The following is a 20,000-nucleotide window of genomic DNA, read 5'->3' on the forward strand; positions in this document are numbered from 1 at the left end:
GTTGGTAATTATAAGAGACAAGTGCTTCATAGAAAGACGAAAGGGTAGACCTCTCTCACAAGAAGCCCCGGTCTGTCACTCTGGACCACCGACCTAAACCGGCAACAACAACGAAAAATAGGGGGGGGAAAAACACTACATATAGAGATAATTATCGAGATGTTCGTTAATTAATTATTAAATAATCTGTAATTAAGGGGAAAAAATGATGTTAATCGCTACACACACCACAGACAGAGAGAGATATATAATGATCTTCAACATATATCCTTTCTATATAAACCAAATAACAGTATTTTTTTTTTTTTTGCATATTTGGCAAATTCTATGGTCAAGTTAAACATAAGAAACATTTCTACTTTTTTGCTCTGTATAAATATTCAACTTCAAACCATTTTTCTACAAAGCAATTGAAATATTCTCGGCAATTTTTTTTTTCGTCAATACTTAATGGTTTTTAAAAGGGGGATCGATTTTAAAGGATTTTCAATCACATATTGATCCCCCATTTAATAATTATTACTGAATTAAATTAAGCAGGCAAGAATCATTTGAGGAAGTAAAAAAGAAATAATAAATAATAATAAATAAATAGCATAAATAAGGAAATGGGAGAGTTTGATCACTGATGGCAATGAATTGGCAAAAATGAAGTGGGTAGGTACATAAATATGTAAATAAATATAAAATAAACCCTGGTTTGGAAAGGTTGAAAATAATAATTGCTGTATTTTAGGTAAAATAAGTAAATTAGTGTCTTAAAACGATCGTCTAGAAAGCAATTGAAATATTCTTGATTTGGAAATCCGATCTAAAAAGGGAAAAAAGGTTACAATGAAAGATGGGAGAAAGAATAACTAGTGGAGCATCAGTGTGTGTGTGTGTGGATTAACAATAATTAATAATAGTTAAGAGAAGGTATGTGTGTGTGCGAGGGATTAATAATTAATAAAAGCATGTATGAGGGTTTAATAATTAATAGAACGTGGGTGCGTGAGAGGGATTGATAATTATAATTAATTGAGCATATGTGTGCGGAGGGATTAATGCAATAATTCTATTTAATTATGGTATACAAGGGCAGCAGTTCTGAGGGGAGGGACCAATCGCTTACGTCGACCCCCAGAACATGACTGGTACTTTATTTTATCGACTCCTGAAGAATGAAAGACAAAGTTGGCCGCTTCGGTGGAATTTGAACTTAGAATTTAATAAAGATGGATTAATAATAATTAATAGAACATGTGTAGGAGAGGATCAATAATAATAATAAAGCATGTGTGAAAGGGGTTAATAATAATAATAATAACAAAAGATGCATGGGTAAAGGAATTAATAATAGAAGGTGTGTGAGAGGGATTAATAGATGTGGGGGAGGGTGTAATAATAATAATAATAGAAGAGTAGATGGATATGAAAGATTAATAATAATTAATAATACAAGTATGCGAGGGTTTAATAATATTTAATACTGTGTGTGTGTGTGTGTGTGAGGGATTTTAGAATGAAAGAAACAGGAAGGGGAGTGTTTGGTGCGACAGAGAGAGCAAAATAATGTGTTGAGAGGAAGAACATTAGGGGAAGAAGAAGAAAAATTAGTGAAAATGAAAGATGAATCAAAGAGAGAAGAGAAAAAAGAGAGACTGGGAGAGAAATGAGAGATTTAGGAAGACAAACATTGACGATTTTCTTCTCATTTTTCATCTGCCAAAGACTTTGACATCAAACAAAAAGTAATCGAGGCTTTCAAAAGGAGATGAAAGATAAAAATAAACGAACGGGGAATGGATATTGATATATAATTATTGTCATTTTCAGGCTCAGACATTTACCACTGACATTAATACAAACACCAACTTTCTTTTTTCTTTTTACCAATAATAATACAACTTGTTTCTTTTTCACAATATCAATAAAAATATTTTAATAGCAAGGTGAGAAAATGTGAGAGGAAAGCGGAAAAGATTTTATATCTGGAAGAAAAACAAGAAACTGAAGGGTTGAAAATGATTTCATTGATAATTGGGGATAGTAATAAAGGGGTGCAGGGGGTAAATACATAGATTTTGGTTATAATCATTTAAAAGGGGGTGGATTAAGACAGAGAGACTTCAATGGGATTTCATTTGTTGGGGGGTTTTTTCTCTCTTATTTTGTTTTCGACTGCATTAACAACATAAAAGGAAGTGAAATGGTTACAACTGGGAATCGAAACCAGAGCTTTGGACTGGAATCCGTTCTCAGCTCTACATACAGATTAATATATAAATGGAGATTATTATTATATATATATATATAATGAACTTTACAAACCTTTCAGCCATTCTTTATTATGCGTGTGTTTGAGTTAATAATTTATCCAGTGTCAAATGTTCTGGTTACTCTTAAATTCTATCCAGGGTCCACTCAGTGAGAATAGGTTTGATAGAGGCAGAGGAGAGACAAGTGCTCTTCTTGGACAGTATCCAGCCAATTCCTTGCTTGCTTTTCTCTCTCTCCCTCTTTTTCACACAAGCTATTCTGTTTGTTAAATGTTGTTGATTCCCTTTCTTTCTTGTACCCATATATATATACAAATATATATATACCCGGGTATATATACACATATATATATATGTATGTATGAGCGTGTGTGTGTGTGTGTATTTATGTATGTGTGCGTGTGTGTGTGCGTGCGTGCGTGTGTATGTATGCGTGTGTGTGTGTGTGTGTGTGGTTATCACAAACGAATGACGATATTAAAGGGTCAGGGTATATATATCATATAAGGGGAGGGGTATGTATTAAAAAGGGGACGACGAAGACGACATCTCGACGCCCGATAACCGTCACATCTCGCCGATGGAGAGACGATGTTGGAAAGAAGAGAAGAGGTAAAAGGAAGAGATGAAGATGTAGACAACAGTTCGACACCGACTTCGCCAATCCGCCATGTTCCTTACTCCACCATGACTACTACTACTGCTGCTGCTGCTGCTACTGCTGCTGCTACCATCACTACTATTACTACTGCTACTAGTGTCCTTATAGAAGGTGGTGGTGGTGGAGGAGGAGGGAGGAGGAGGCAGGGCAGCAGACTTGAACTACAGTCGTTCTGGCACGGCGGCGGCTGCTGCTGCTGCTGCTACCGCTCGCGAGTCGTGGTAGCAGTCGTGTTGTTAATGCTGCTGCTGATGATGATGATGATGCTATTTCTATCTCTCTCTTTCTCTATTTCTTTCTTTCTCTCTCACTCACACTACCTCTCTCTCTCTCTCTCTCTTTCTGCTGGTATCGCTGCTGCTGCTGCTACATCGCGTCAGTCGTAGTCGCAGTCATCTTCTTGTTGCTGTTGCTGCTGCTGCTATCTCTGTCTCTTCCCAGTCGTCGTCATAGTCACAGTCGTCTTCTTGCTGCTGCTGCTGCTGTTACTGCTATCTCTGTGTCTCGCTAATCGTCATCGTCGCAGTGGTGGTGGTCTCCTTGCTGTTGCTCTCTCTCTCTCTCTCTCTCTTCCTCTTTCAATCACTCTCTTTCTCTCTCTCCCTCCCTCTTTCAATCACTCTCTCTCTCTCTCTATCCTCCTCCTGCAGCTATTTCTGTCTCTCGCTGCTGCTGCTGCTCCTATCTCCCTTTATCTCACTTTCTCCTTCCCTTTCTTTCTTCACGTCTATTTTCTCCTTTTCTGTTGTTCTTTATCTCTTTTCCCCTCTCTTTCTCTTGCGGCTATCTCTCTCTTCTTCTTCTCTCTCTCTTCTTCTCTCCTTTTCTCTCTCTTCTTCTTCTCTCTCTCTCTCTCTGCTATCTCCGTCTCTTCCTGGTCGTAGTCGCAGCCGCCGCCTTGATGTTGCTGTTGTACTTAATGGGGAAGGTATCGGGAGCAAATCGTAGCAAGACACCTTTTCCCAACACAAACCATTCTCCCTCTTCACTTGCTTCCTCATTGCTGCTGCTGCTGCTGATTGATATTGTTATCATCATCATCATCATCAACAACAACACCATAGACACATCATCATGTCTATGATGATGATGATGATGATGCTGGTGATGATGATAACTATTGCTGCTGCGACTATTTCTAGTTCGCTTGCTGCTACTATCGATGCTTATATTTCAATTCACTACCTTAACTAATGTCTATATTTTTTCTTATACACACGGAATAAATCCATACGTATGTATCTAAAATAACACACATACAAGTGCGCGCACTTATTTACATACATGTGTGTGTATATATATACATATATATAATGTCAGGGTGTCCCTTAAGGTCTTAATAATATAACCTGATCTTACGTTTTCACAGGTTCTTTTCCTTTATATATCCAATATAAAGGAACGTTTGCCAATTCTTCCGAAATCCTTCGCACCCCAAACATGTTCAACCTTATTTTCCCTTCCATCCTACTTTAATATATTTCATATTTCACTTGTCATTTTTTCTCCTCATCTTATCTCACTTTTATCTGTTTATTTCAAGATTTGCGATGTGTCTATATTTAATTTTTACTTCTACTGTTTACTTTTTCTTTCATTCTTTATTTATCGTCAGATTTTAATTTATTTCTCATGGTAATTCTCATTTTCTAAAAAAAAAAATTTAACGCTTTATTTTTAAGATTTAATTATCAAAATATGTTGCCATGTGAAAACTTGTAATTGCGCACAACGTTTTTATAATTGCGGTGAAAGTAGCGATAAATACCTTTACTGATAATTCGATTATAAGAAAATATTCGATGCTCAGTTTTATGATAAAAAGAAAAAGAATTAAAATGACTCACTAAAACATTTATTCTATATAAGAAAATATAAATGAATTATTCGTAAAATAAATAAAATGTTGAATATGTGTTCATTATTGTAATCCTATTCTACATTTGTATGGCTTTTTACTTCGTCCTTACATAAATACCTGCTACTAATATGTATTATAAAGATTTATGCTAAATACCAACTGGTTCCTCTTCTGCCAAGGTCATTCCACCTCTATCCAACGAAGCTAAAATCGAAATTTTTAATTTCGATTTGACCATACGGTGCTTGAAGTGACAGAACGAAGATTTCTGAATATCAGCTCAAGAAAATCCTTTTCATTTCTGTGCAAAATAGGTCGTTATTTGAACTGAAGCAGTTGTTTGTGGGTGGTAGATTTTTTTTTCCAATTAGATTTTCAAAAGAAATTTGCAGGTCACGAATAAACACTTGATCAGCGAAGTTAGTGCTAAACTATGACTAGAAAGTCACATACAAAGCACTTATGACATTCGATGGGTCTGTATCCCTATCTCCAGGCCCGTTATCCCACTTTGCACAATCTACTAAGCTTAAAACTAGTACCACACTAATCCCAGACGATAACTTAAATAACTTAGGTTTCAGCCATAATTGCTCCAGGACAAGTCTAACTTTAGGCAATAAGACGTGCCCCATTGCCCAGTTTTCCATTCCACCCAGGACCTCAGCTGTCTTTAGCAGAGTCCACTCTGTTGCAAGCATTCAAGACTGGTTTTTGGTTTGAGAAAATGCTCCCATCTGTCTCAGAGACCCTCTTCTTGGCTTGGGAACACTGCCTTCTCTTCTTAGTAAAAGATTTTTTTAAATTAAACCTTAAAAGCACCACCTGGAGTAGTGTTTTGAGTTATGCTTTAGGATACCATAGTCCCTCTGGACAGGAGTTGTTGTCTACTGAAATATATCAAGGGTTGCTGGTATTCCTTGGAGGAACTTGTTCAAGTACCATATGAATATTAAGGGTGGTGGTTGGGGTTATTTCGCAATGTTGTTCCGTGAATTGAGCTCCATTCTTGTAGAAGGTGTATGACACAAGGCCGAACTTGGTTGACCATTGTGAATGTGATAGAGTCCTTGTTTAGACAGTGTTGATGGAATATTTTCTAAGTCGTACAAAATCATTCAGTGCTGATGGGAGGATTGGACAGGAAAAAGTTTGAGTTTTTTTTGAAATCCAAATTAATCAAGACCTCTCAGTCATGTTGTTTTTTTGTTTGTGCGTAACCGATCGCTTTTCATGTTTTGTTTTATATTGGGAGAAATATTCTATATGTGACCAAGCAGACATCGAGAAGAGACGGCTCTCTTAGACTGGAAAGTTCTAAGGATTCATGAGGGCATTCTGTGAGACGTATTTACTCTATTGTCGATGTGTGCACTTCGTTTTAGGTTGTTTTTTGCAGTTACACTTGTATCTGATATTACTTAACACTACAAGAAACTAGGAAAACCATCTATTAAATTATTTTTTAAAAAAAAGACATATGCTCTAAGAATTCTTTTGTAAATTTCAAATTTACAAAAGCATTGAAGAACGGATGGGAAACTTCTATAAACAGAACACTGCTCAAAAACTGGGAATGATAAAGTCTTGGAATATTGTTGCTGAACATTTCCATTTCAAAAAATTAGAATTAGTTAAGTTGATTAGAAAACATCCAATTGCTAATTTACTGTTAAGTCATAAACATTTCTGTTCGTTTTATTGCTAATTACTCTTAGTCTCTGACACCGTCTCACCTGCATCTCATTAATCCACAATGTGGGTGGCTGCTTAGTTCAAAGAAATGCTTTGTTTTTCTCAAACAGAATAACACGAACGTTTGGTAAAGTTGCAACAGAATATCAAAGAGTTCCTCAGGGAAATAGCATTTTTGTTCTCTTTCTTTCTATTTTTTGTTATGAAAAGGAAGATTACAAATTATAAAGTTTAACCTGCATATTCTTATTGTTAGAAGGAAGAAGAATATTTTGCTATCGTCCCATTGTAAAGCCAATTGCAATAATTTTTCCTCTGTAAAAAAAAAAATACATAGAGCACATTTGAAATAGCATTAAATTAAAATTACCATCTGTGTATCATACCAAATGCATATACACCATTGACAGGCATGATGCTGTGCTTTTTATCTGAGAAAAAATTTCTTCATAGAAGAAATCTTTCTCTCAGACTAAACCCACATGTTAAAAACAACAATATATATGAGAGTGAGATGAACGTTTTTGTCATAGAACCTCACAAGAACAACAGACCCAGCATTCACAAACTTCAAGGAGGACAAAATACATCTGTTGTTCTCAGGAGTCACTGCTGGGGCAATGTTTGCTTTCCTCTGATATATTGTGTTTTTACGAAACATATCAGTGCAGGTGGCACGTAAAATACTCCATTTTCGAGCATAGCCATTGCCAGTACCGCCAGACTGGCCCTCGTGCCGGTGGCACTTTAAAAGCATCCACTACACTCTCAGAGTGGTTGGCGTTAGGAAGGGCATCCAGCTGTAGAAACACTGCCAGATCAGATTGGAGCCTGGTGCAGCTGCTGGCTCTCCAGGCCCCAGTCAACCCATGCCAGCATGGAAAACGGATGTTAACCAATGACGATGATGATGCAATAAATACTTTTATTTTGAGAATTAGTATTCATTTCATCATTTTATATAAGCACCAAGAATTTTGTTAAAAGTGAAATTAAAATCCCTATATGATTTAACAGCATTGGCACCCTACACACACAATGGGAACATGCTTCTGTAACAAAACATTATATAAAAAAAGAATTACATGCATAATACATAACTTGGAAGTAGCACTGCAGATATGCCAATACACATGAGCTCAAGACATGACCACCCTCACGCACTTCTCATGAGGAATTCTGGAAGGAGCTTCATGAGACCACTGCAGTGATGCTTTCAACAGATTTCAGGAATCATTGAAAACTGACCATAACAGGGACTTCATTACTTCCTAGCAATATCTGAAGAAGGAATTTTTGTATTCTGAAATATTATATTAGACTATGAATAATTAAATTATGCATAACAGCATCATCATCATCATCATCGTTTAACGTCCACTTTCCATGCTGGCATGGGTTGGACGATTTTGACTGAGGGCTGGCGAACCAGATGGCTGCACCAGGCTCCACTCTAGATCTGGCAGAGTTTCTACAGCTGGATGCCCTTCCTAATGCCAACCACTTCGAGAGTGTAGTGGGTGCTTTTTACATGCCACTGGCACGGGGGCCAGTCAGGCGGTACTGGCAACAACCTCGCTCGAATCTTTTTACACATGCCGATGGCACAGGTGCCAGTAAGGCGACGCTGGTACAGTTATTATAGTCCACTCTGCATTGGTGTGCCATTCCAGACATGTTACATTTGAGAAATTATAATTATTGTATAGATGCCATATTCCCTTGTTGTCATACAATAGGTAGCACTCTAGTCTGATCCTAATCAACCACCAGGTGGAACTAAAAGCTTGACATACCAGAGAAAGATTAAGGATTATAGACTAAAATTATGGCTGTGTTGTTAAGAAGCTTACTTTACATGCAGTTCTAGGTTCCATCCCACTGCATGGCATCTTGGACAAGTGCCTTCTATTATAGCCACAGACCAACCAATACCTTGTTAGTGAATATATTTAGACGGAAACTGTCACACACACACATGTATGTGTGTATATAAGTGAACTTCAGGTTAGTTAAAATAAGTTTGTGTCATATTTCAACTTCTACTGACAAATTCACTGCAGTTACCATGGAGAAAAAGTTTTCTCTTATGGGAAAAGGTATAAAAACACTATATTTGTCCAGCGCTGCCCCTGTCAGATTCCCAGACATATTTCTAGCTCTTTAGCCATTATCAGTGGGAAATAGCAAAGAGAGGCAACTCTGGACAAACTTGATTAAAGCTATAGCTTTAATTAAAACACAGCCAACAACATTGACTGATAGAAATAATACATTCTAAATCTCTCAGAGAGGCTTATACATCAGCAACACGATAAAGTGATAGTATGTTGTCAACTTAATGTGATAGTCCCATGAAAGGGAAGAATACTACTGTTATTTAGCCCTAGGAAACACCGTTTATTTTTGGACTTGACACTTTTCCTGTATCCTTATGTTTTCAAAGGCATCGACAGCTAGTAAGCCATGCTACTCCAGTCTGATGATGAGCAATGACTCTGAAACTAGTCTCTGGATGCTGGCTTTGTTGGGTGGAGGTGCTTGTCTCCACTTTGAAAACATAAGGACACAGGAAATGCTTCAAGTCCAACAGGAAACGGTGTTTCCTAGGGCTAAATAACAGTAGCATTCTTCCCTTTTATGGGACTGTCACATTAAGTTGACAACATGCTATAACATTGACTGAGTTGCTCCATTAGAGACTTTAAAACCTAAAGTTTGTTTATGCTTAAGCACCGCTTGGTGCTGGTCTCCTGTAATTCATCCTGATCCGACAGTCAAATGGGAACGCTCAGCCAATGGTGTTGACTCTGTTTCAGTTAAAACTACAATTGATGCCAGTATGGGACATGGATGTTAGGTGGTGGTGGCAGCAGCAGTGGATGGGGCGGGGTGGCAGCAGTGATGGTGGTGGTGGTGGCAAGGAGGAGCAGGAGCAGGAAGTACTCTCAGACATTAATCAAAGTGCTGGACATCAACAGAAGATTGACCGGTAAGGCAGCTGAAGAAGATGATGTATGAAGTTTCTGGATTATAAGACAGTGTGGTGTTTGGAGGAATTTGGATGTGTGAAACTATGTAGGGACACTCCAAAGAAGTTTGGCTACAAAAGTTTCCAAGACAAACTGTGTGCATTGGGAGGTGCTCTCTCTGCTTCTACAGGAACCTTTGGAAAGACTAGTTCAAGGTGAAAAGTGGAATATGCTGAATAAAGAGACAATTGCTAAAAGGTTAAAAGGGATGAAATAGTTGCTATCATAGCACCAGCAGCCAATGAGTTTGATGGATGGCATTATTGCTGTCAACTAATTGTCTAACATCATCAACATTGAGAGAGCCTCCAGGAGATCATTCAGTCTTCGGAACTAGCAATCAAATGTTCTTGAAGGCTACTGTCTTTGGAAAGGGCTCTTTGGATAATATAATCCTAAGTGTTTCTTAAAAGCAGAGAGGATGGTTGTATCTTAAATGTCTTTGATCATTGGTTTGCTGGGCTGGGAAGGCTGACAAGGAGCCAAGTAACTACGACAATTGCGATAATTTGATGAACAATGAGTAAAATCTAGAAGTGGTTGAATAAACCATGGAAAGTTGGTCAGGTATGAGATAATTGAGGGTTTTAGTGTATAAATGAATGTTTATTGAGGCATTGAGTTCAGCCCTTATTACAAATCCTACTGAGGTGTCAGCTTCAACTTCCATCCTTCCACAATTACTAAAATAAGGTACCAGTTAAGCACGGTGATTGATATAATCAACTAACCCCTCATCTAAATTTGAGGTTTTGGGACTATATCAAAAATTATTGCTTTAAGATGGTTGCCAACAGTGTTGAAAATATAGGCCCATGGGGACTTCTGGTGCATGCATAGCTAAGGCTGTGTGGTTAAAAATTTTGCTTCCTAGTCACATGGTTTCAGGTTCAGTCCTACTGTGTGGCGCATTGGGCATGATATATCTATTATATAAAATCCGTTCGGTCTGTGTGTCTTCTAGGATCTCGGGCATCCTCCATTCGATTGCGCTCAAATTTGATATGTAGAGACCGACGGTATCAAGGTGTGTATAAGTCTTGAAAAATTTACAAAAATCAATTCCAGGTGAGAATGTGATTGATAAAGCCATGGTACGTGCATTTGTACATGCAAGTACATAAGCTGTTGCAATCGATACTACGCATATGCGAGAAAAATGCACGGGCAGTTTGCACAAGAAAGCTGGCTGGCTTGAAATAATGCCACAAAATGCAGTATATTTAAGAGACCAAAAAAGTAAGATGCAAAAGAGATATTTTCTTCAAACTTGGCATGAAGGAAGGAAAGACTATTTGGTTTCTCAAGAAGTTTTTTTTTGCCTTAACTTCGTTTAACAAAACCAAAAATTTTATTGAAATAAAGGCATGCTTAATTATTTTTTAATGAAAAGAAAACACTGATTGCTTTTTATTCAGCAGATATGATTGGACAGGGGCATTTTGCTCGTATATATATATATATGTATAAATATATACATAAAGGTTAGTAGAGTTTAGAGATTGGAATAACTGTCCAAGGGATAAAGGTATCCATTATACTACTGTTATAATTACCAATGTTAACCCTGGACATACATATGCAAGCATATTATGCTCATAGGATACAGGCAATAACAAAATAAACAAGAGTTTATCAGGAATCAAATTTAAATTAAGCAGAAAATGGAGAAATATTGATCAACAACAATTGACTTACATCAATTATTATTTTTTAATTCAATACAAATAGACTGCATCCCATCTAACAGCTGTTTCTGCTTCCAATGTCATGTGGTATTGCCATTGATATGCTGAAAATAATATTCATCATCTATTTGTATTGAATTAAAAAATGATAATTGATGTAAGTCAATTGTTGTTGATCAATATTTCTCCATTTTCTGTTTACTTTATATATATATATATAGGAAGACGATGTAACCAAGGCTATAGATGAAATGAAAACAGACTCAGCTACTGGCCCCGATGGATTCCCGGAAATCCTCCTAAAAGCATGTAAGAGAGTCCTAGCAAGACCACTGCAGTTCCTCTTTCAGAGCTTCCTTGCAGCTGGCAACTTCCAGGAAAACTGAAGGAAGGTAAAATATGCCCCATTCATAAGGGGTAGCAGAGCGGAAGCCAAGAACTATAGACCTATCTCTCTGACCTCACACATCAGCAGGTCATGGAACGAATAGTCAGAAGGAAGCTGATCACCTTCCTTGAAGAGAATGACTTGCTGCCCGACACCCAACATGGTTTCCGACCAGGGAGAAGCTGTTTAACTCAGCTCCTACAACACTATGACTGGGTGCTGAAACGGCTGCTCAACCACTCAAATGTGGAAGTGATATATCTCGACTTTGCAAAGGCCTTTGATAAAGTCGATCATGGAATGATATGTCACAAACTGCGTGATCTCAACATAGTTGGAAAACTGGGAGAATGGCTTCATGACTTTCTGAAGGATAGAAGTCAGGTGGTAGTAGCCAATGGGGCCACCTCCATTAACACACAAATAGTGAGCGGTGTTCCGCAGGGCACTGTTCTGGGACCACTACTGTTCATAATGGCCCTCTCAGACATGCCCTCAGCCACGCAGAGAGCCACGATCACAAGTTATGCAGATGATACAAAAGTTTCACAGGCAATACAGAACCCTGAGGACACTAAACACCTGCAATGTGAGCTGGACGAAATATACAAGTGGGCTGAAAAGAACAGCATGCAGTTCAATGCTGGAAAGTTTCAAGCTTTATACTATCAGCATGCAAAACTGAATGCAATACCCAATGAATACACTGGACCCGGAGGGATTGCAATCCCAGAGGCACAATCAGTGCGTGACCTGGGTATTCACATGAGTGATGACGCGACCTTTCATGTACATGTTGCTAAACTGACAATGAAATGTAGACGGCTGGCTGGATGGATTCTTAGAACCTTTAGAACAAGAGAACAAAAACCATGATGGTCCTCTGGAAGACACTTGTCCTAAGCCACTTTGACTATTGCTCTCAGCTATGGTCACCATCCAGTGTCAAGTTGATCACAGAACTTGAGGCGATCCAACGAAGCTACACAAAGAAGATAGCCTCTATGCAGAATGTAAGCTACTGGGAAAGACTCAAGAGATTAAAATTATATTCTCTGGAGCGTAGGCGGGAAAGATATGCCATAATATACATCTGGAAGATCCTGGAGGGAAGTGTCCTGAACTTTGGCATCGAGAGTTACGCAAATGCCAGAACTGGGCACCACTGCGTGGTGCCTAGGACTCCAAACCTGCCATCAAGATGTAGGACAAGATTCTGTGATAGCCTGGGCTTCCGAGGCCCACAGCTCTTCAATATCCTCCCGAAGAACCTGAGAGACCTGCATGGGGTGGATACAGATGTCTTTAAAATGAAGCTGGATCTCTTCCTGTCAGGTGTCCCAGATGAACCAACTTCACGGCAGGAGGGGCAGATGAGGGCAGCTGCATCGAACTCTCTCATGCACCAAATAGCAGTTGCTAGAAAGCCTCCATGAAGTGAAACCAAGTAGCAACACCAAATGGCGGTGCCCCAGCATGGCCACAGCTCATAAGCTGAAACTAGAATCAATCAATCAATCAATCATATATATATATATATATATATATCATATATATATATATATGTAGTATATATAGTATATATATATATATATATATATATATATATATGTATATGTGTGTGTTTGTGACTCCTTGTCTTAACCTCACACATGATAGTCATAAGTGAGTGTCTCTGTCATTCAAATAGTATCTTCATTTCCATTCTTCCATGAAAAACATGTCTGGCCACGGGGAAATGTCACCTTTGCTTGGAAACAGATGAGGGTTTAGTAACAGGAAAGGCATCCAGTCATAGAAAAATCTGCCCCAACAAATCTTGTCAGAACCATGCCAATGTGGAAAAGTGAATGTTAAAATGACGATAAACAATGATGAAGCCAAGAATATCAAGAGAAATGATTTTGCTTGATATTCAAGAAGGAAATAAGCATGGACTCTGTAATGTCTGGTCAGTGTAAAGAAAGAAGACCTTAAGATCTCAGCGTGAAATAGAATTGCTCTCCTTATACATCTATAATTTGCACTGAGAAAACAAAAAACAAGCATATAAGGCACACTTATTACTCTAGAATAATTAAAACTGTAAACAAACATAAACAGAAGACTGTACATAACTGACCTAACACACCAGAATTTGTAGTGATAGAGATTCTAGGTTGATGTGGTTAACTTTGAAAGAGGTGTGCAAGTTTTCCTGCCAAATAGTTTGATCGAAAGTTCTAGAAACTGATGCTTACAGTCATAAAATGCTGGTGAATTCAATCTCAGACTAGAATCATTTAGTAGTACACAAAAAATTGTCACTTTGCTCAGAGCTGTCTGGCTATATACATTCTCCACTCAGGCACCCACAACCCATTCATTTTCTACTTTATGTCACAAGTTGTGCATCCAAATTTCTCGGCCCCACTTTAGCTATTATGCCCAATTCTTTCTCTCCAGATTATCAGCCCCCTAGAATGTTCTCCCTGCTCATGTCCTTCTCTTCTGCAGGCATTGATCTGCAAAAACAAACCAAAAAACATACAACTGCGACTAATCCATGATTCAAATTCACAGATATTGGGCATCCAAACAAGAATTTTCTCTTAACTATCCTTTAATAACCATAGTGCTATGGTCATAACAAAATATTAACTTTCAGTGGCTAAGTCCACCTTGTTCAGCATAGATATCATAGTGTAGTGTAGTGTACCTCCATTAGTTGTGTTTCGACTCTGGTGAGGAGGCTGGTTCTTTTCTTATGAAAAATCACATGTAACCAGGGCAATATTCCAATTATAAAAGACTTGTTTCTTAATCTCTTTTACACTGTAACTTGTTTCAGTCATTTGACTGTGGCCATGCTGGAGCACCGCCTTTTAAATCTATAAATATCTCAGAGATAAACACCAGCCCAGAGCATAATGGAGATCCACGGAGAAACAAGATTCATAAGCTTTCAATTGACACTCAGTAAAAAGAAAGGAAACTTGCCTCTGATGAAGACAGTAGCTTTGCTCTAATTCATGAAATGGATGAACCTGCTGAGAGAGAGAGAGAAAGAGAGAGAGAGAGAGAGAGAGAGAGAGAGAGAGAGAGAGAGAGAGAGAGAGTGTGTGTGTGTGTGTGTGTATTTCCTTACTCTTTACTATTTATAAACATGATATTCTGTCCTTCTGAACATATGGCATTTATATTTTATTTCATTTATGTCACAGTTGCCTGAGGGCAACAGTGACATAAGTAAGAATGATTTAGATAAGGGAGGGCGTAAGTAGGAGTTAGTAAAAGACACATGAACATGAATACATGAATATAACATTAACCGTGGAGTTGGGGAATGGGGAGACATGGGGAGACATGGGGGTTCTCCCATAAAAAAAACCCCTCTTCATTCCACACCAGATATAACAGGGAATTGGTCCATTGTAGCACTGTTAGGTTAAGCAACACTCACAAACATGCCCCCCCCCCGTGTATACCTTCACCTATTCTTATACTTGTGTATGCGCTGTATGTGTGTGAGTGTATTGTGTAGTGTGTGTGTGTGTAGTGTGGTGTGTGTGTGTGTGTGTGGTGTGTGTGTGTGTGTGTGTGTATTGTGTGTGTGTGTGTGTGTATTGTGTGTGTGTGTGTATGTGTATTGTGTGTGTGTGTGTGTGTATTGTGTGTGTGTGTGTGTGTGTAGCCATTCTCAAGAATATATTCTCAGCCATGTCTTATGAAGACTGACAGACACTCACCATAAAACAAGTTAAAAGTGAGGAAACTTCTGATTTTTCTTTGTTTCTTGGCTTCTTTCTTTCTTCCTTTCTTCCTTTCTTTCTTTCTTTTCACCTTTTTTCCAATCGATCAGATTACTGCAACTGTTTTATTGATTTTTTTTATTGATTCTTTATTGACCTCACAAAACGCTACAAAAACATAGATTTTTCTACATCTGTTCACTAACAACATCGACTCATTTCTTGGAACATTTATAATAATTAAGGATAATTATGTTAACGAACTCTATTTATTATGCATGACCAGACGTGAGCATGGCTGTGTGATTTTCAGCTCAGTTCAACAGCAGAGTACCTTGGGCAGGGGCCTTTTGTCATAGTCCCCTTGTTTTGACACCAAGCAATGGATCTAAATGAGTATCACTGTTGTTCAAATCAATGTTGCTGGTTCCAGTTTTCCACCAACAAGCATTTCTGGCCACAGGGGGTGGAGTGGGGGTATCACCTTGCTTGGAATCTGATGAGTGTTGGTGACAGGAAGAGCATCCAGCCATGGAAAATTAGCTTCAGCAAATTCCATCTGATCCATGCAAGCATGGTAGGGTGGTTGCCGAAATGACAATGAGGTGTGGGTGGGGGGATGATGATGACAATGACAATGAGGGAGATATATAAGGATATAAGGAATGGTAAGGCTTCAAGTTTCTACAAACGAGTATGAAAATATATTTTCATTTAGAACTTTGTTAAGAGAACTAATTCAGTGACATAAAGGGAAGAAAATGGATGCAGGGGTTAGCAATGGTTCCCCTAAAAGTTGTTTATTCTAGAGAGAGCTTAAAATAGTTCACCAATATCCTTGTATTTAAGGTTTTGTTATCATCATCATCATCATCCTCTCCTCTGTCCTTCACCTTCATCCTCCTCAATATCATCACCTGTATTTGAACACAAAGACTGCCCACCGGGTGGTTTTCTGGTCATTGCTGACGAAATTTCCACATTTTGCTCCCAATTTGCGGAATTATTCTGATATATTATTCTTTCTTTTTTATATTGTTTTATTCATTTCAGTCATTTGACTGCGGCCATGCTGGAGCACCACCAGGACTTATTCTTTTTAAGCCCAGTACTTATTCTATCAGTTTCTTTTGCTGAACTGCTAATTAATAAGGACGTAAACACACCAACATCGGTTATCAAGCAATGTTGGGGGTACAAATGCAGACATACAAACATACACACATACATACATATATAAATATATCTCTCTCTCCCCCCCGTCTGTCTTGATAGACAATGGGTCGCGCCAAGGGTGGGCCCTACTTTGATGATGAGCAGCGTCTGCTGTGACTGAACAGTCCAATTCTAGAGTGGCAGTCCCTGGTACAGTTGCTGCACACGAACATCGATGGGTACGTGTGGGGTGTTGCTGCAGTTGTCCTCCTCCTGTCCCGCCTGTCTGACCACAGCTGTGCTCTCCTTTCCTCAGCCATGGAAACGCCTTTCCTTACTGTCCGACGCCAAGCAGAGCGGTCAGCAGCTGTTACCTCCCACGTGTCCACACAGATGTTGGCAGTCCTCAGGTCGCGCTTGCACACATCCCTGTATCGTAGCTGTGGACGTCCCTTGGGATAAATATATATATATATATATATACATACACGACAGGCATTTTTCAATTTCCGTCTACCAAATCCACTCACAAAGCTTTGGTTGGCCCAAAGCTATAGTAGAAGACACCTGCCCAAGGTGTTATGCAGTGGGACTGAACCCAGAACCATGTGGGGTTGGTAAGCAAGCTACTTACCACACAGCCACTCCTGCATGTGTCTAATTTTCCTTTCTATCTTTTATTCCTTTAGTACCACTCACTTGATCAGAAAATAAATTTAGAATAATAAGCAAGAACTCAAAGGCAGCTTTAGAATTTATGAAGAAATTAGGTGTGTGTGTGTGTGTGCCCATCCTCAAGAATATACATTCAGGTACATTTTATAAAGACAGACAGATGCACACCATAAAATAAGTTAAAAGTGAGGAAACTTCTATATTTTTTTGTATCTTTGTTTCTTTCTTTTGTCTTTCATATTTTTCACTTTTTGTTGTTCTAACTTAGCCATATACAAATCCTCAGTTTAGTGGAAGAGGTAGACCCAGGAAGACATGGGATGAGGTGGTGAAGCATGATCGTCAAACGTTGGACCTCACAGATGCAATGACTAGTGACCGAGACCTTTGGTGATATGCTCTGCTTGAGAAGACCAGTCAAGCCAAGTGAAATGATAGGTGTGGCCCTTGTTGGCATCATGTGACAGGCACCCATGCCAGTGGCATGTAAAAAGGTACCTTTCAAGTGTTGGGCCTCATGGAGGCAATGACAAATGATCGAGGCCTTTGCAATATGCTGTGCTTGAGAAAAAGACATTATTAAGCCAAGTGAAATTGTAGTCATGGCAGATACTGATGTCACGCTACTAGCACCCATGCTGGTGACACATAAAACCACCCATTACACTCTGTAAAGTGGTTGACATCAGGAAGGGCATCCAGCTGTAGAAACCAGGCCAAACCTGATTGCAGTCTGGTGCAGCCCTTCAGATTACCAGCCTTGGTCAAACCATCCAACCCATGCCAGCATAGACAATGGATGCTAAATGATGGTGATGATGATGATGATGAACAATACCTAACAAATATGAAAGGACACTGAAATCAACATGATTTGGCTGATGTGAGATTGAACTTATAATTTTGAGAAATATTTTCACTGATCTGTCATTAGAAAGTAGTATTGCAAATATTTGGCAATCTATAAACTTCCAGAAGATGTACAAAGACTTCAAAAACGCTACTTTGCAGTGCAAGATGACTATGTTGCAGTGAACAAAAATTAGGTTTGCAATTGAATTATGAGTTGGAATTTTCAGCAATAAAGGATTCTTGAAAATCACATTTTGATAATTAAAAAAAAAGATTAAAATTGGAATTTATAAGACTTTTCTAGAAAGTGTAGACTTGAATAATTGTTTTCTTTTAATAAAAGTTACATGTTCCAAACTATTTTATAAGCAACTTTCTTTATAATAGTAAAGATGTCCATTTTTCTATTCTGGTACTATGTCTACAGTAAGATATTCTTTTCTACTCCGGGCACAAGGCCCAAAAGTTTGGGGGGAGAGGCGGGGGCCAGTCGATTAGATCGACCCCAGTATGCAACTGGTATGTAATTCATTGACCCTGAAAGAATGAAAGGCAAAGTGGACCTCAGTGGAATTTGTCTGCAGTAGCATATTACCATTCCTCTAAGTCCTCTCACCTATGAGACTCAGCAGCCTAATTTCCAGCTTCACCATTTGTCAGTCATCAAAAGTAAAGCAGAATTGTTATTTGTAAAGCCAAGCAATCCATGTGTTCACTCTTTTGGCTCCAAGTCAAATGAGACCATATTTGATTTTAGGATACAAACCTTGTATGTTTCAACATGATTTCAATTAAAAGCTTTTCATCTTAATTTATGTCCCAAATAACTGTTTAAAAAACAAGGTTATTTCACCGGATTTTGGCCGTGTGGTAAGAAGCCTGCTTCCCAACCTCATAATTCTGGATTCAGATCCATTGCATGGCACCTTGGGCAAATACCAACCTTAGGTTGACCAGAGCTTTGCGGTTAGATTTTATCATCATCATCGTTTAACGTCCTTTTTCCATGCTAGCATGGGTTGAACGGTTCAACTGGGGTCTGGAAAGCCAGAAGGCTGCACCAGGCCCCAGTCTGATCAGGCAGTGTTTCTGCAGCTGGATGCCCTTCCAAATGTCAACCACTCCGTAGGTGTAGTGGGTGCTTTTTATGTGCCACCAGCACAGGGGCCAGAGGAATCTGGCAATGGCCCCGAATGATTGGTGCTTTTTACATGCTACCAGCATGGAAGCCAGTCAAGGCAGCACTGGCATCAGCCATGTTTGGACGGTGCCTTTTATGTGCCACCGACACGGGGATCACAACTACAATTTCGATTTGGTAGGCAGAAACTGAAAGAAGACCATTATATGTGTGTGTGTGTGCATGTGTGTATGTGTGCGTGTGTGTGTGCATGTGTGCATGCAAGGGGGGTGTTTCTGTTTGCGTCTCCTCACCTGACATCATGCGATACCTGTAAACAAACTTCACCTTCATACTATCAGCATTGTTCATTTGCTACCTTCCACAAAATCATACCTGACCATAGGGGAACATTATTTTGTTTGCAATCAGGTGAGGATTGGTGACAGGAAGGCTATTTGAGTGTAGAAAAGCTGCCTGAATGAATTTTGTCCGACCCATGCATACATGGAAAACTGGACGTTAAAATGGTGATGATAACAATGATGGTGATGATTATCATTTATATTTTTATTGTTGTTTTCTTTTGTTGCTGTTGTTGATGATGATGACGATGATGATGATGATGATGGTGTTGTTGTTGTTCTTCTTCTTCTTGCTCTATTATTATCATCATCATCATTATTATTATTATTATTATTATTATTATTATTATTATTATTTTTATTTTTATTATAATTATTTTGAGTAGATACTATTAAATAAAAAAAAATAGAATTCAAATTTGAGAATTTGTAGATACAGCTCTGTGTCTCTGTCTTTCAGTCTCACACTCTCTCCTTTCAGTTTCTCTGTCTCTCAGTCTCTCTGTCTCTCAATCT

The 20,000-nt window shown here is 38.6% G+C and overlaps 1 protein-coding gene across 7 annotated transcripts in view; it reads right to left on the bottom strand.

Annotated features, from left to right (window-relative positions):
• Positions 1–3,469, bottom strand: part of LOC115209795 (rho GTPase-activating protein 39) — a 511,104-nt gene extending 507,635 nt beyond the window's left edge. For 4 of the 7 annotated variants that reach the window (XM_029778335.2, XM_029778339.2, XM_029778338.2 and 1 more), the window contains exon 1: positions 2,314–3,469. In XM_029778335.2, coding sequence (XP_029634195.1) covers positions 2,314–2,324 — 11 coding nt within the window. In that variant the 5' untranslated portion in view covers positions 2,325–3,469. The remainder of the gene's footprint in view (positions 1–2,313) is intronic. The other 3 variants (XM_029778340.2, XM_029778337.2, XM_029778336.2) reach the window with 1 other exon arrangement.
• Positions 3,470–20,000: the final 16,531 nt, after the last annotated feature.

This window comes from Octopus sinensis, linkage group LG3 (assembly GCF_006345805.1).
Source record: "Octopus sinensis linkage group LG3, ASM634580v1, whole genome shotgun sequence".
Classification (NCBI taxonomy): Eukaryota; Metazoa; Mollusca; class Cephalopoda; order Octopoda; family Octopodidae; genus Octopus; species Octopus sinensis.